At 41.8% G+C, this 16,029-nt stretch overlaps 1 protein-coding gene across 1 annotated transcript in view; it reads left to right on the top strand.

Annotated features, from left to right (window-relative positions):
• Window positions 1–2,774: 2,774 nt before the first annotated feature.
• Window positions 2,775–16,029, top strand: part of LOC104493922 (hormonally up-regulated neu tumor-associated kinase homolog A-like) — a gene marked incomplete at its 3' end in the record, with an annotated part of 21,049 nt that continues 7,794 nt past the window's right edge. The window contains exons 1-6 of the mRNA XM_010136690.1: window positions 2,775–3,026; window positions 3,956–4,248; window positions 9,760–9,815; window positions 10,913–11,051; window positions 12,780–12,907; window positions 15,029–15,164. Coding sequence (XP_010134992.1) covers window positions 2,775–3,026; window positions 3,956–4,248; window positions 9,760–9,815; window positions 10,913–11,051; window positions 12,780–12,907; window positions 15,029–15,164 — 1,004 coding nt within the window. The remainder of the gene's footprint in view (window positions 3,027–3,955; window positions 4,249–9,759; window positions 9,816–10,912; window positions 11,052–12,779; window positions 12,908–15,028; window positions 15,165–16,029) is intronic.

Raw genomic sequence — 16,029 nt, 5'->3', positions numbered from 1 at the left:
GTCCTCGGTGCCTGTGTAAAGCGTGTCTTTAGGTGGGGCGTATGCTCTGCAACCACAGAAAGCCAGGCTTTGGGGGAAGTCTTGAGTCAAATCAGTGTGACTTCACAGCTGTAAGAATCTGACTTTTTGGCCCTTTTGAAAAATCTCACACTAGATCTTACAAAACTTGCAGTATTCACAAGAGGATAAATTAGGACTTCAAAAAGAATTACTTGGAGAAGCAAACCTCAGCCTTTCATTAAGCCAAGGCTTCATTCTGCAATGGCAAAAACCAGGAACAAGGTCCTTATTGCCTCATCTCTAATGTGAGACAAGAAGAGCTTTAGATACAGCTACAGGCAGGATTTCGCTTCACCGGAGGAAACTCAAGATGGTGGCTGTGAATGGCAAATTCCTAGTTGGGCTGGTTTATTTCTGCTGAATGTAATGAGGTTGTTTAACTAACCAGGCCTCCGCATAAAGTTAACTACCCCGTACACATGGCCTCATATTGTCTGCATCAGTAGCACAGATATTATAAGAAACACCTTTCATTTTAGTTTGCCTCGAAGGATACTAAGAAAATGCAGTGATAAAGCAATATTTGTCTTCTCAAAACCGGAATCAGCCTTCAATTTATATAAACTCTTTTTTTTTTTTTCACTTGCTAATAGGAAAGCTGTATATATTTTTCAGATCCATGATTTTGTTGGTTCGGGTTTTTTTGTTTCCCAAGTTATCAGAACTGCCTCCCCTCTCACCCATCCCAAATGACTGCAAGGCAGTGAAAACACCACAGGACTTGTCTGAGGAAGTGGGCTGTTTGTTTTTTGAAGCCACTAAGGTGATCATTCCTTCCTCAGCGCTATCCCTTCCTCCTTGCTGTACGTTATCTGTTATTGATATCTTTTTTCTATCCGAGATCCACTTTATTTGGTTGCTTCTCACATTTTTTTGGTATTGAAACACAGCACATCATGTAACAGCCATATCACAGAACAGAGACACTACTAGTGCTGGCAGACACCTCCCTTCTCATCCAGAATTTCATTTGGCTTGTGATGTGGGCTCCCTAACACAGGAATGGACACTCGTTTGCTCTTTCTGCCTTGTCTCCCTCCACTGTGCCAAAAAAAATTACTTTGGAAGGTATTTGGAAGCTTTTGTCTTCAACATTTTTCAAGGTGTCAGGCTGGGACTTTCCCCAAAAATAGCAATAGTTAACTTAGCTAGCTATCGTGTTTTAAATGTTTGTTAGATTTTTAAAGAAGTTTTTTCCTTTCTTCTGAAATCTGCCAGAAATATGGGATTTCTGTTCCATGCAGTGGTTCCTCTCACTTTTATTTTCTTGGTTTTAGTGGGAAAATCAATGAACAGTGGTTTAAGATGACAGGAAGGAGGCAGAGTGAGTAATAAGCACAAATCAAGGAAAATTCCCTCGTTCTCCACTCAGAAAACTATGTCTCCTTTGTTTCTGCTTTTCTGTAATGAATAGAAAGAAAGCTACATAAGTTAGCAAAGTCCCCCTCCAGCTGGTCAACTGATAGCTCAAAGTGTGACAACAAAGTATGTTATGAAGAGAAAATCTGCTCAGTGTAGTGGGACTTTATCTTTTACTTAGCTACTAAAAGGCATGGGCTTGTCCTGTGCCTGCAAACAGCTGCATGCAGATGGCAATGCATTGAACTCGCCCCCGAGAGTTTGAACTGTAAAGCATATAGGGAATACATTCTGGATTTTAAACACTTTTAAAAAAAATTACTTCTCATTTTCATTCATCCTGGCAAATTTTTGCCCTTCGTGAGCTTCACAAGTCAAATCAGTCAAGCAGGGTGCTGCTTATTGTTTCAACTCCACCCAGCTGATGAAGGGTGGAGAAAGGATTTGTCATCACACCAAGTTCTGGGAAGGGCTTTGGGTCTCCAAGATTTCACTACAGTCAGGGAAGACACATGGCAACTCTGACTCAAATGGCAGGTATGCGAAAGCATTCTCTGGAAAGCATTCTCTTTTCTCTCTCCGAGACTTTGGAAAGAACCCAGGTAATGAAGACAGATCCAGATAGACAACAGATGTAGAAAAAACTCCTCTTTTCTTCTTTTTATCAGTCGTTACTGTAAGGAGGATAACGGTCACACGCACACTCATGCACACATGCACACACTCTCTGTTCCCACTGCTACGTTTTACAGACCAGGAATCAAGTTCCAGGTCTTGCAAGATGCATCTGTGAGACTCAAAGTCAGGCCAGGGCTCTGTGGCTTAAACATGCTGCAAGTGCATACATACTTGTATGTTTTGCACAGCAAACATCTACATGCTTGCACAGCGTCAGGTACATAACTCAGCTTTACATCCGTACTACCGCGGTGGCTTTAGAATAAACTTGTGCCCTCGCACGCCAGCAATGTGCATGCCAGGAAAACCATGGCTGAGTTTAGTTTGGTGCATCAGGCACTGAGCATGTGTTTAGGGAACTACTGTAGGAGGAAGAGAGCCATATATTCCAGGCTAATGCTGGGATTACGTGTCATCTGACTTGGCAGCTCTGGAGCATTAACTGACACGGAGTATCAGGTTAGGTTAATAATCTACCACTTGGTTCTGCTTCAGCAGATCTGTGTGCTCAGGCTAGAGATCAGTGACAAACAGTGAGTCTGGGAGGGAAAGGATTAGTTGCTCTGTGATCAGCAGAACAGCACTTGCACCGCAAGATATGCAGATTTAATGCCTGGATCTGCTGTGAATCAGAAGCTGCATCTGGAAAGTAGCAATACAAATCCGACTGTGCAGGGATGCCCACAGCGGTGAAAGCAGGCTTGGATGACAAAGTGACAGACACTGTCAACTTGGATGGGATAATACCAGAATGGGAGAAAAACTTAAAGGATATAAAAATACCTGCTTGTTTTAACAAGATGCCCCAAGAGACCGGGAAGACTTTCCCTCACTCCAAACGAGTTGGAAATTACCTAGTTGGCAAAATGATCAACAAGGGCTCCTTCGCCAAGGTGATGGAGGGGCTGCACATCCCCACGGGGGAAAAGGTAAGCTCCTAATGAGAGGCTACCATGAACTAGGAATTGCAAGAAACCTCACACTAATGTATGTCTGAAAATTTCAGACCACTTAATCTGCAAACCACAATCTACTCAGTGAATTATCCTCTGACCCTTATCCTGATAAATTGAGTTTATTTCTCATGTATAATCAGTCACATGTGTGACTATGTATTGAGTGCAACTGTTTTCACAATTATAAACCAATATAAACAACAAAGACACCTTCCTGCTGGAAGAGAATACGGTAATGGCATAAGGACAATTTAAAATCTCCTGTCCCTGAGTAATTAGTGTTGCGTATCTGACCTTTACGGACAACACTTATTGAAAAGCCTGCCACTCCAACAGTCATCATTTATATGGCAGGACACAGATAACTTCTGTTTTCTCTAGCTTAGATGGGCTAAAATAACGTACCACTAGACGTAACTGTGGAAAGGTGGATTACTATCGAGCAGCTTTTTGATTTTTACTTTTCTTGTGGCTTCAGCAGCTCCACTAGTTGACTAGCTTCCCAAACTGCAAAGGGTCTAACCATAGCCCATCAGAGCCAGTATCTTGAGGGGCTTCTAGATACAGTCAGAAGAGAGCATGTTACAAAAAAGATGTGGTACAGTACAGATGCAGTTACCAGTCAAGCACGTAGAGAATTTTTGCATTTGAGAACATTTCATATATGCGTATTTATTAAAGCAACCAGAGGGATACACATGATAGAGTTCAGCCTTCCTGTTTTGGTTTTCAAGAGAAATAAAAAGTGTATATTGTCATTGGGAATGTCTTCCACTGTAATTCTGATTATCAACACCATTTCAAGAACAGCTTCTCCCACATGTCAATTTACTCCCCATCCTTTTGAAAATTAAGCTGGGTTGTGAATCTTGTTGCCGATTTGCATATATCCTGCATTTTAGGTAGCCATAAAAGTCATTGACAAGAGAAAAGCCAAGCAGGATTCCTATGTTTTAAAAAACATGAAGCGTGAGCCACAGATACACCAGATGATTAAGCACCCCAATGTTGTTCGGCTATATGAGACCTTGGAGACCAACAACTCCTATTACATGGTAATGGAGCTGTGCCTCGGCGGAGACCTCCTGGACAGGATTTGTGATAAAAAGAGGCTGCCAGAAAGGGAAGTGAGGACGTACACGCGGCAAATACTGTCTGCAGTAGAACATCTGCATTGCCAGGGGATTGTTCACAGGTAAGATCTTTCCCCACTTCCAAACAACAGTGAGAAAAGAAAGTGTGCAAGGATGTAGAGTGCTCTTCTTCACTGAGAGTATTTCTTTAATTTTCCCCTATAAAAACAGGGATTGTAAAGAAGATTATGTTCTCTTAACCCATCTTAATAAAGCATTTTCTTCTCAGTGACAGTAGAAGATAAGCTGCTACACACTCCTTGCGGAGTAGAGTAACAAAGTCTAGGGACAAGAAATGATGACCACTACAAATCAGTACTTTGCCGTGATAAACTGCCTGAACAACAGAGCTCAGGGGGTTGTGATCAGTGGTGCAGAGTATAGTTGGAGGCCTGTAGCCAGCAGTGTTCCCCAGGGGTCAGTACTGGGTCCAGTCTTCTTCAACATATTCATCAATGACCTGGATGAAGGGACAGGGTGTACCATCAGCAAGTTTGCTGATCATAACAAAACCTGGAGGGGAGGCTGATTACACCAGAAGTCTGTGCTGCCGTTTAGCAAGATCTTGACAGACTGGAGAGCTGGGCAGAGAGAAACCGAATGAAGTTCAACAAGGGCAAGCATAGGGTCCTACACCTGGGGAGGAATAACCCCATGCACCAGTACAGGTTAGGGGTTGACCTGCTGGAAAGCAGCTCTGCAGAGAAGGACCTGGGAGTCCTGGTAGATCACAATCTACCATGAGCCAGCAGTGTGCTCTTGTGGCCAAGAAGGCCAATGGTATCCTGGGGTGCATTAAGAAGAGTGTGACCAGCAGGTTGAGAGAGGTTCACCTCCCACTCTACTATGCCCTAGTGAGGTAACATCTGGAGTAGCATGCCTAATTCTGGGCTTCCCAGTTCAAGAGAGATAAGGAACTACTGGAGAGTCCAGTGGAGGGCTACAAAGATGATTAGAGGACTGGAGCACGTGTCTTATGAGTAAAGACTGAGAGACTTGGGTCTGTTTAGCCTGGAGAAGAGAAGAGCGAGAGGAGATCTTATCAATGCTTGTAAACATCTACAGGGCAGTCGTCAAGAGGATGGGGCCAGACTCTTTTCAGTGGTGCCCAGCGACAGGACAAGGGGCAATGGGCACAAACTGGAACACAGGAAGTTCCATCTGAACACAAGGAGTAACTTCGTTACTTTGAGTGACAGAGGACTGGAACAGGCTGCCCAGAGAGGTTGCGGAGTCTCCTTCTCTGGAGATATTAAAAACCCACCTGGACATGATCCTGTGCAACCTGCTCTAGACAAACACGCTTTACCCGGGGAGGGTTGGACTAGATGATCCCCAGAGGTCCCTTCTAACACCCACCGTTTTGCAATTCTGTGATTTTCTCAGAATCAGCTGGTGACAAATGTGTATCTAATTCAAGAATTTCAGTGTGGCTATGCATATAAATATTTATTTCATTTGGTTAACCACAACTTATTGAAATAACAACGCATCACTTGGGACTGAGGATTGAGGAATCGCTGCTCACTGTTTGCATAGAGGACATAGTCCTGGTGGTCCAGGCCTGTGGCAGGTCGCTGACGTTCTGCAACGGCTTTTGCATTATGCGGACAGATCACAATGGCAGCCACTGCTAGAGGAACCCGAGCAGCCCATGTAAAGAGAGCTGATCTTCTTTCCTCCACCAGGGATCTTGGCACATAAGCCATGAGCAGCAGAATAAGGACTGACATTTTAGGTGGGACAGTAGGCAGGAAGCAACTTTTCCCATTGTTTTCCTGTATTATGTATTAATTCATGGTTAATCAGATCCTTAATTTTAAATGGTGTATGCACTCATCAAGAAAACCCACAGGGCATAACAAGTAATCCAGTCGATTATCGTTACAGCAACCATGAAACAAACTGTGAATGTGATAGCTCAGCATGTACAAGCACTTTGTGATTTGAAGTGCTTGCAATCCAGCACTTAATTATACTGGATTTATTAATTAAGAAGGAATAAACAATAAAGAAATAGTCAGTATCTGACCTGAAGAATTTAAACAACAACAACAAAAAAAAAAACCACCCCAAAAAACCCAAAAAAACCCCCACCAGAAAATAGACCCAGGAGGCTTCACCCATTTAGTCCAGGCTGACATCCCTGCCTTGCTGTTTCCCTAACTAATCTTCAGTGCTCATGATCATAACATTTATACGTTCTTCCCATAACAATATTTCTCACTCATTTCTCAAGCCCTCTTCCCTTCTTTTTGTTTGCAAGCATCTTTTCCCAGTGACTGGGGGAGTAGCCTGACTTCTTACTTCTTCCCCTATTTTTATCTTTTTCTGCTGGTAATGGTTTGCTGGGAAAGCTTTGCAGGGGCTCTGAGGACTGTACACCCTGAGAGCAGCCAGGTATGAAGAGGTGTGAGCTCTTCCAGAGACTTGCTTAAGTATCAATCCCCCCTCACCAACGCAAAATTCATTCCTGGCTCTCAAGTGCCTTGTTATAGGGTTTACGAAGTTGCACGATCCAGCAGCAGCTCTTGCTGGATCACAGGTATAGGGTGGGTCAGCAGTACTTCAACTTATGAGCTGCTGCTAGCTTTGACATTCAGAGGTGTGGCCTTGACCTCAAATCAGAAGCAGATTGGGAAGGATCTGGAAGGGCTTCCCTGCTCAGGTCCAGCTGCAGTGACCAATAGCAGCTCACTGTGGCATTTAAACTAAGGCATTTAAACCCGTAATTGTGGGTGTTTCCTCTTCTGAAAAGAAGGCATCAATGTTTCCAGAAAGAAGGGCACAGAAATAGGAAAGTTACCTCACAAAGGCAATCTGATTTTCTCATCAAAGCACTGAGCAAAGCTCAACCCTTTGCATTGCTTTAACACAAGGAAAGGAGGGCTCCCAAGTTGCCTGTTGGGAACAGCTGCTGCTCCACGGGGAGGGTGCTGGTAAAATCACACCAGGTATCACGGTTCAAGAGAGGGATAATTGTGTGACAATGCTTGGCTCTGTGCCTGGGGCCCCTTTATTTCACTAGAATGGAGGTGCCTGGTGATTGCAAGGTCTCATTCCTAAGTGATGAGCTTAGGAATTTGGTAATTTAATTTACTTTTGCTCAGAAGTGTCTCATGAACATTCTCGATTTTCAGCCCTGGTATGTACCTCAGAAAACCAGTATTTTCTATTGTCTTAACAATATACTTGATGAAAAACTGGCCAGTTTTGTAACTATTTTTATTCCTAGTTGATACTGCTCATCATGAGTCCTCTGATATGTTTTGACAGCTATTTTGTTTCTTGAGATTTACTTTTCCTATTCAGCACATTTTAGTGATGAACACTGATCCACAAATCCTTACAGCTTAAATTAAGGTTGAGTCTACGTTTCACAGTAAAGGTAGTACTTTCCTTGTCCACACAAGATCACCATTGATTTTGATGCCACAGTTGCCAAAACGATCCAAAATACAGAGCATTGACTCACTTGTCTGTTCTCCTAGCACACAGCATTTTACTGCGCCAGATATAAGATGACTCAGGCACAAGATCATGTTCAACAGCTTCACAAACTAACGCTCATCAGCTGAGCTCTGCTAATTATGCCTGTACCTGCTCTATACACGGCCAAGTGGTGAGGTAATGCATCCAAACTTAAAAACTTCAAATAAAGACATATAAGCTAAACCACATTACCTTGCCAATTGGATTGGTCTAGCACATGCACAAAATCAGCTACCAGCTCCTAACACTGGCACTTGCTAAATGACAGTGACTTGCTTGTATTCACAGCTCCTAATTTTTCTCAGATATTTTTCCCCGATATTTTCCTTCCTCCCGTATAAAAATGTTATGTATATTTTGAATCACCAGACCAAAGACCGTGAGAGGCACCACGAGGTGCCCTCTAGGCGCTCTCTCTGAAGTCTCCGAGGGAATGAGAAATATTCATGATGTTGCTTAAACTTAGAGCATTTCTGGAGAAGTTTCCTTTGGTAAAAAAGAAGATGTGTCTTTGATGCATGATAACTTCTGACACTATGTAAACTTTAATAGTGACCATTACTGTTTTTTTTCAGGAAAGAAAGCATACATTTTTATTAACTGTGTGAGCACCCAGCTCAGCCTCCACAAGAGCAGTTGTCCAATCCAGTGTAACATTATTTAATTGTAGTGTAGTAAAAGTCATCAGCGTGCACTGTAGGGTGCTAAATCTGATAGAAATGCCAGCTCTGCAGGGGCCTGAAACACAACTTGTTTTAAACCACAGAGGGTTGTGTCACAGGGATAAGCTATGAACAAAGTTATCTCAAATCTACCTCCCAGCCTTTGGGCACTGGCTTAGCTGCCACTCAGAAAACACGTTATTCAAGTTAAAACCGATTAAAAAGTTATCATCAAAGCCATCTCCACCTCATCCTTAGCCTGGGGCAGCAGAGGATTTCAAGTGCAATGCTGTCCCATCCAGAACCACAGAGATAAAAGGATGCTCCGATAAAACCACCCATCAGCACCACCAGGTACACATCCAGACTTATTGCCCTGCAACAGCTCAGTGCAGCACCAGTCCTTCGCAACCTTGCTCCTTGTTCCTGTCCTTATTCCCATCCCTTCTTTTGGTTTGTCCTCCTGTACTCTTTGAGGTCTTTGAGCTCCCGAAAGTGCTTACAACTTCTGAGAGGCTGGGAGGGATATCCACATACCTGGAGCTGCTTCTGCAACTTGCTCTGTCCTCCCACAACGCCCGCAAAGTTGAGGGAAGCCCCCAGGCAGCGCATGAGAGGCTGCGATGGGAGCCCACAAAGCATTGCAGGCTCCTGCACCAGCTCCCAACACCCAAATTACACTGGCTAAGCACCCCTCCATGCTGTGAAAGATTTCAGCTGCCACTTCAGGCACTTCCCACAGTGGATCAATATCCTGGTTTTTGGTTTGAATTTGTAAGGATATAAATGCTCCCACAATAAGCAAGTTAGAACCTGAGACACCTAACAGCACTTTTCCTGCAGCTCTGATTTATGGCCTTCTGCTGGGGCAGCCAATAGTGGTTGACCCTGTTTCCATAAACAATGGCAATGTCTCCACCTTCAGTGTATCTGTCCCTGACCCTGCTTTGGTATGCCTACCCTCTGCACAAGCAAGGCGGAGCTCACTCTCCAGTTCCCTTCTCATCCTTCATATCTCTCAGGTACAATTTACTCACAAAGAAAGCAGAAATCCTCAGCAGCATTCAGGACTTCAAAGACAAAAAAACTCCAGCCCAAGTATGTGCAACTTTCTTTTTTACTAAAAAGAAGAAATAAATGCTGTTCATTTTTTCAAAAAAGTACATCAGTAGAATGGATGATTCCTAAAATTAACAGTCTATTTAAAATAAAAAATAGTGATTAAATATTCCCTGAAATACACAAAGTTTCCATTTTCCCAACTGGAAACTTCAGGAAGGAATAAGGATCTTGTTACAATTGTAGGCAGAGCTGTGCAGAACTATTGTTATTATTTCAATTAATTTTGCTAAAAACTATCTGCAAATGGTTAGCTAAGACATTGGGCATCTTAAAGTTTGATTTCTGTCTTCATTTCAGGGACCTAAAAATTGAAAATTTTCTTCTTGATGAGAACAACAACATCAAAATCGTTGGTAAGTGCATGTTATCTGTGAAGTTTGTTTTCAGCTTTTTATTTTGCGTGACTTTCAGTGACAGTTCAGCTACTATTTAAACAGCACATTTTATGAGTGTGAGATTATACAATAAACATATCTGAGCTTTTAGAACGAATGAAAGTTATGAAGTATAACTTAACAGCTTGTTTATTTGTGCTTTAACTAAAACATATTTTTAAGCAAGCAAGGAAAACAGTTTTGCCTATTGTTTTCCCTTGCGTATTGCTAGAGAATCAAGAAACAATTACAGCTTTTACGTGTAGAAAGCCATTCCTAGCAGAAGTGATTTGTAAACAAAGAAATAAATCTGCTGGGGTGAAACACAGGTACAGACACATTAGCTTCTGTCGAGTTGTTGCTCCAACTAGAAACATCATTTGGTATGTGTTAAAAAAAAAAGACTGTTTTGGTCACTAACAGAAACCGTGATAGTGTTGTGAAGCAAACATTTATTAAAACGAGGGAATTTGCACTAAGCAGTTAACACAGCTCAGAGAAACATTAGTTTTATTCTATGGAAACCACACGGAAAAATCCCCGCAAGGGAAGATCACTCTTAGAGACACCATATGTTTAACCCAGTGTTTCCCAAACTTTTAAAAAGCTTAACACCTCTGAGAAAAAAGGCACCAACTCTTCACCTTTTTATAGCTAGCCAGGCCTTTACAATCACACCTTTCTCTTCCCTCCCCCTTGCACACACGCACATATACAGAGAAAAAGGCTTAAGATAGCACATTTTACCCCCTGTTTACAAGGGCCTAAAGCACACCCGGCTGAGCCAATGCTGTAGCTCCTTAAGCCACACTAATGCTGCTCTATAGCTAAGATCTTGCACTAGCAAGAGTCAGCTGAGGCAAACTAAAACAGCTACACCAAAACCAACTAAACCAGCCCCATGGCTGGGTAACTTCATCTGCTAATTCATGGCAGATTTATTTGAACCCAAATTGGCATCCACAGCTGAGACTAATTGCTGTTTTCATCTTTCTCCCATTTTCAGCTATTTGGTAAAGTTAAAGTATTTTGAGAAGAGACTAAAACATCTTTGTCTTTGTTTTTGTGAATGTCAGATTTTGGACTGAGCAATACTGCAAGGTTCGAGGGTCTCTCCCAGGAACTGTTACATACCCAGTGCGGAAGCCCAGCTTATGCTGCCCCAGAACTCCTTGCTCATAGGAAATACGGTCCAAAGGTGGATGTCTGGTCCATGTAAGTAGATGTAAAAATATACTTACCAAGGCACTCTCCGCACTGAATGGTTTAGACAAGACTGATATAAATGAGATGGTGGCACTCAACTTCAGGGCATCAATGGTGAAAGTAGAGCTATATCAGAGAAGGGTTGACAGAAAAAAAAAATGGATGTGAAAAAAGTATCTTGAAATGTGTATCCGTTGCAAAATACTGGAGAAAAAAACGAATAAGCACTAAACATGCTGTTCTGGAGAAACCCTGTGGCTAGGGAAGTCAGCAGAATGTTGGGTATCTGGATGTACAAGCCTGTTCTGAAAAGACAGAGAAAGAACCAGTACATACCTAACCCCTCAGATGAACCCACCACCCTTCTGTCCTAGCAGACAGGTTCAACTGATATCTGAGTAACTTCTGTCAAAATCAGAAGCCCTGGAAGCTCTAAGCTGGCAAGTGGGCATTTTCTGTCTAAGGCATATTTTGCCCAAAGGAGAAATCTAAACAGAAAAATTGACTCTCTGGAACATGCAGACCAAAGACATGACTATAGCAGAGGTATGAGACCTTCATTCATACCTTATATACCTTTTATACCAGATTATAACTAAAAGGTGGAGTGAGTTACTTCGTAGGTAGCACAAACCTGAATGGACTCCAATTAAGGAAAACAAGGAGTTTACTGCATCTACAGGTTACACATTTTATCTCCTATAATAAAGAAGAGGAATGGCCCATCTTTTTCCGTTGATTATTACTGATATTTGGGTTTTAGCTAGTTAAAGGGTGGATCAAATGCAATCCAATGCAACAATTAGAAAAGGTGCCACCATCTTCTAATGGTTCTTCAACTGCCTGAAAACTTTAAGAAAAGGTTGCAGTTGCGCACACCAAGAGTGGGTCTGTTTCACAGATAACGTATGTACACCGATGTGCGAACCAGATCAATTAAATCAGAATTGCCTGAAATACTAAAATGGTTGTCTTGACTGAGTTCGACAGAGAAACAGCAAAGGAAGGCGAAGAGAAGTGCTGTTGTAGTGGCACAGCTCAGCTGAAGCAAGGAAGTACCATGGAGAGTGTTCAAGGAAACCTCCCCATTCACGAACTCGGGAGAGATAAGCAAGTTTTCCAAATGTTGGTATTTCTCCAAACTGAATGGCAAACCTTCACAAAGTCTGCATATCACTGCTAGCAGACTGTTAGTCTTTTAACAAGGGTTAAAGTTTTAAGTCTTTAGTCAACAGCAAGCTGTTACCAAATGAATGCCTTCTAGGCATAAGTCACACCTAATTTAGCAAACTGAGCAAAGCAAGAAGAACTGAATTACTATTTGGAACAAGATCTATCGCATCAGTCCCAGCTCTGTGTTGTCACTCAGCCTCCAAGCCTAAATGCTTTTTTCTGGTGAGCTGGGTAAACTACACTGACACTCCAATGAGCTTATTTTAAAAATAAACAGCAGGTTTCCACTTTCAACACTGCAGGATTTCCAGTCACTCACTGTACAGTCAGTCTATTTTATACACACTTCCCACAACATTCTTCTCCAGATAAACTGGCATTTACACAAAGAAAAAAGGCGTAAGACATTTATTCAGTACAGATTTCTGCATAGAGGTAATTTGTAACCTTGTTCTTAATACTGGAGGCAAATTTCTGAAACCTGACTCATAGCTTTGTGGGATTTTTTAACAAATAATTATTAGCATCATATTGTCCTCTGGTGTTTTTCTTTTTCTTTGGCAGAGGTGTAAGCATGTTTGCTATGCTAACCGGCACACTACCCTTCACAGTGGAACCTTTTAATATCAAGCAGCTACATCAAAAGATGCTAGTTGGAGAAATCAGCCATATTCCACCAGATATCTCTCCTGGTAAAGCACTCCAATTTTTATAAAGAATACTGATGTATAAAAGGTCTGACCCATGTAATAAAGTGAATTTAGCAATAATGAAATCTTCTGGAAGATAAGAGGTACCTTTTCCAGTGACTTTGTTTGCATTTAGAAATAAATTTTTGTGTCCTAGGCAAGATCTCCTTATTTTTGTCTTTTAAAATGACCACTATTCTTGGTTCTTATTTACAGGGGGAATAAAATGTACATTGCTTTTACATAAGTGGAGCAGCTGTGCAGTAAATGAGAACACGATCATGTTTAGTATGTCCCATGCTGTGCGTCATAACCAGTCATTCTTTCCTGTTTTTCCCCAAAATCAGTTATCAAAACATTAGATAATTTTTCCTGAAGAGCTTATCTTTTGGCTACAGACAGAACCCACAACATTGAGATAATTAAAGAAATGGGAGGGTTATTTTTGTGAAGAGTCTGTTCATAGTTTCCATGAGAAAGAACTGAAATACAACATTTTTCAAGGAACTTTACTGACAATCTTTAAAGAGGTACAGTCTATGGAGTCTTTTAGGACAACTAGGAAAGCCCAAAAGCTCTAACCTGGATTACAGACCATGCCTCTAAAGCCCAGAAGTCATGTTGGTGTATATACTCTGGGTTAGCAGTCCAAAATTTACTTCCTCAAAGCTCAACATTCTGCTTCTTTACAATGATTCCTATACACCTCAGGCTCTAGTCCCTGTTTTCTCTCCAGCTGGACTAGCATCTTCTCTGTTGAACATCAAGGCTTGGTCCCTTCTCACAGCCATTATTGTGCAGCTTCATCAACTAAGTCAGAAAGCAAAGCAGAATGAGGCATGTTTTGCCTAGCTAGCTACCAGCATAAATTCATATCTCATAAATTCATAAATTCATCATTTTGAGCAGCTTTGCTCTGACATCAGGCAAGAATCAGCCTAGGAACCAAGATTAGCCTCAGCAACTTCCTGCAGCCAAGCGCTGGGAAGCAGCAGACTGTTCCAGACTAAGCTAGCTGGATCTAGTCCGGAGTTACAGTTTTAAGATAATGTGATGATTCAACTTCTTTTTCTTCATGAGTTAATGGTATGAGGATATCTACCATAGCTGTCCAGAAGGTTTCTGTCCTTGGAGATTGGTTGCCAGATAGCAGTTCCATTTTTCTACAAGCCCTCCATAGCTGCAATTTTTATATTTCTAATTTTTCTTATTTATGCTATTGTTATAGCTTCTACTAATAAATGCATTATCTCTGGTTTTTCACAAAGCCCACACAGTTAGTGGAAGATTGTGGATAACTCCATTGTTCCCTTGCCCATTGGGAATTCAGTGACAGAGCAGTAGTAAACAGGCTTTGCATACTTTAGATCTAAGTTATTCTGAAGGAGATTACAAGTGAAAGGAGCAGCATGTTCCCAGTTTAATGCTTACTTGCCGTTTTGCTCATTTCAAAATATCCCCAAGGAATATGGAAGAATTTGGTAGAGTTTTCCCAAGAAAAGAAAGAGAGGTACTTTATGCAGTGTTGAATCTGAGTGATAGACATATGGGAATGTTCGAGCTTTCTCTGTCCCAGCTCCAGGAAGCCAAAGCACGACATGTTATCTGAGCCCATAGGTCCATCTTTCTCCCTTGATATAGAGAGTTTTATCAATTTTTTTGTGCGAGGAACATAACTATTAGACATTCAGCTGGCATAGAAGTGCCCCTTCTCAGAGCTGCAATCAAATGCCGAGTGATCTCAATGCTGAGATTGCTATTGATGCCATAAGCTGCATTCACTGGAGTAAATCAAGGAAATTAGGAAGTGAGGTCCAGTGCTGCATCTACAACAGCATCCATAGGTCCCTGGCATGCCTCCCAGCATGGTTTGGCCCACGCTGCCCACCCAGCTCGGGCATCCTTGGGGGGATAGGGTCACAACAGAGGATCACAGCAGTTCCAGAGAGCCAGAGATGTTTTATTCAGCAATCTGGAAGTAGCCCTAGAGACTGGATCTTAGCTGAGATTCTCACAATGCGGAGAAGCAGGGCAAGAGCCACATTTCTGAAAAAGTAACATTTTGCACTGTTCAAATAATCAGGTATACTAGTAAACAAGCCATTTCATCTGAATACTGCACAGGAGCTGTACACTTCATGCAGTCCTTACTTGAGCCTGACCCTGCTAAGCGGCCTGGAGTTAAAGACGCACTAAGAGACAAGTGGTTAAACGAAGGCTTCACCAGGAAAGTATTGAATGCTGCTACCTATGAGAACAGGTAACAATTTTCACATCCCTCTTCTAGTTTGAGATTTTGGGATTTGGAGGGCAAGTGCTGGGGTTATTAGGAACTTTTTTTGTTTGTTTCTTTTAGCAGATTTTTGTTATCTGCTCAGGGCTGTTCCAAAATGACACAATTTTATTTCAGAAAAGACCACATCAGCTTTCCTAACCACGTAAAATCTTCTTATACGAGGAAGCATCATTATAGAAGTGCTTATATCCACTGTATCAATAATTTTATTCTCAGTATGCCTCACAGGTGCCACTAACTCTAGACAGTATGCTTCTAATCCTTTCCCACAAAGCTAGGTCTCACATGCCCACCTGGGGAAATGCCATTTTCATATTACACTGAAGTTCTTGTTAGTCTAATAATTTTTATTCTCATCCATCTTTGTAACCAGCCTTAACTAAGCTCCATTTTTATTTAGCAACCCACTTTGCAGTTTAAGATTATTATAAAAGTTTGAAATAGATATGCACGATATGACACTTCATATAAGCATTGCCGACTTTTGAGGTGTTATTCAACTTTCCATAGTGGGAGTTTGCAAAGTTTACTTTGCTTGTCTTTACCTAATTTCAGTGATGGACGTTTTGCATTTTCCTCACAGCTGACAGGGGTCAAATATTTTATGCCCGGATCATTCTCTAAGAGTCAATAGTTTACACTATTCAAAAATGAGAGTAATTTGGCCTGGGTAATCTACACCAGCTGTAATGGTGTCTACAGGACACGTGGCAGATTTGCCTACCACAATGCAGGTGATCCACTGCCAGTCACAGTCAGGGCTATTAGAAATCTTTGCCAATTTGTTAATTTCTCTAATTGCCCGCTTCTAATTCCTACCTTTGCCCTC

Source organism: Buceros rhinoceros, unplaced genomic scaffold (genome assembly GCF_000710305.1).
Source record: "Buceros rhinoceros silvestris isolate BGI_N320 unplaced genomic scaffold, ASM71030v1 scaffold4545, whole genome shotgun sequence".
Classification (NCBI taxonomy): Eukaryota; Metazoa; Chordata; class Aves; order Bucerotiformes; family Bucerotidae; genus Buceros; species Buceros rhinoceros.
This window is presented reverse-complemented; position numbering and strand designations above follow the sequence as displayed.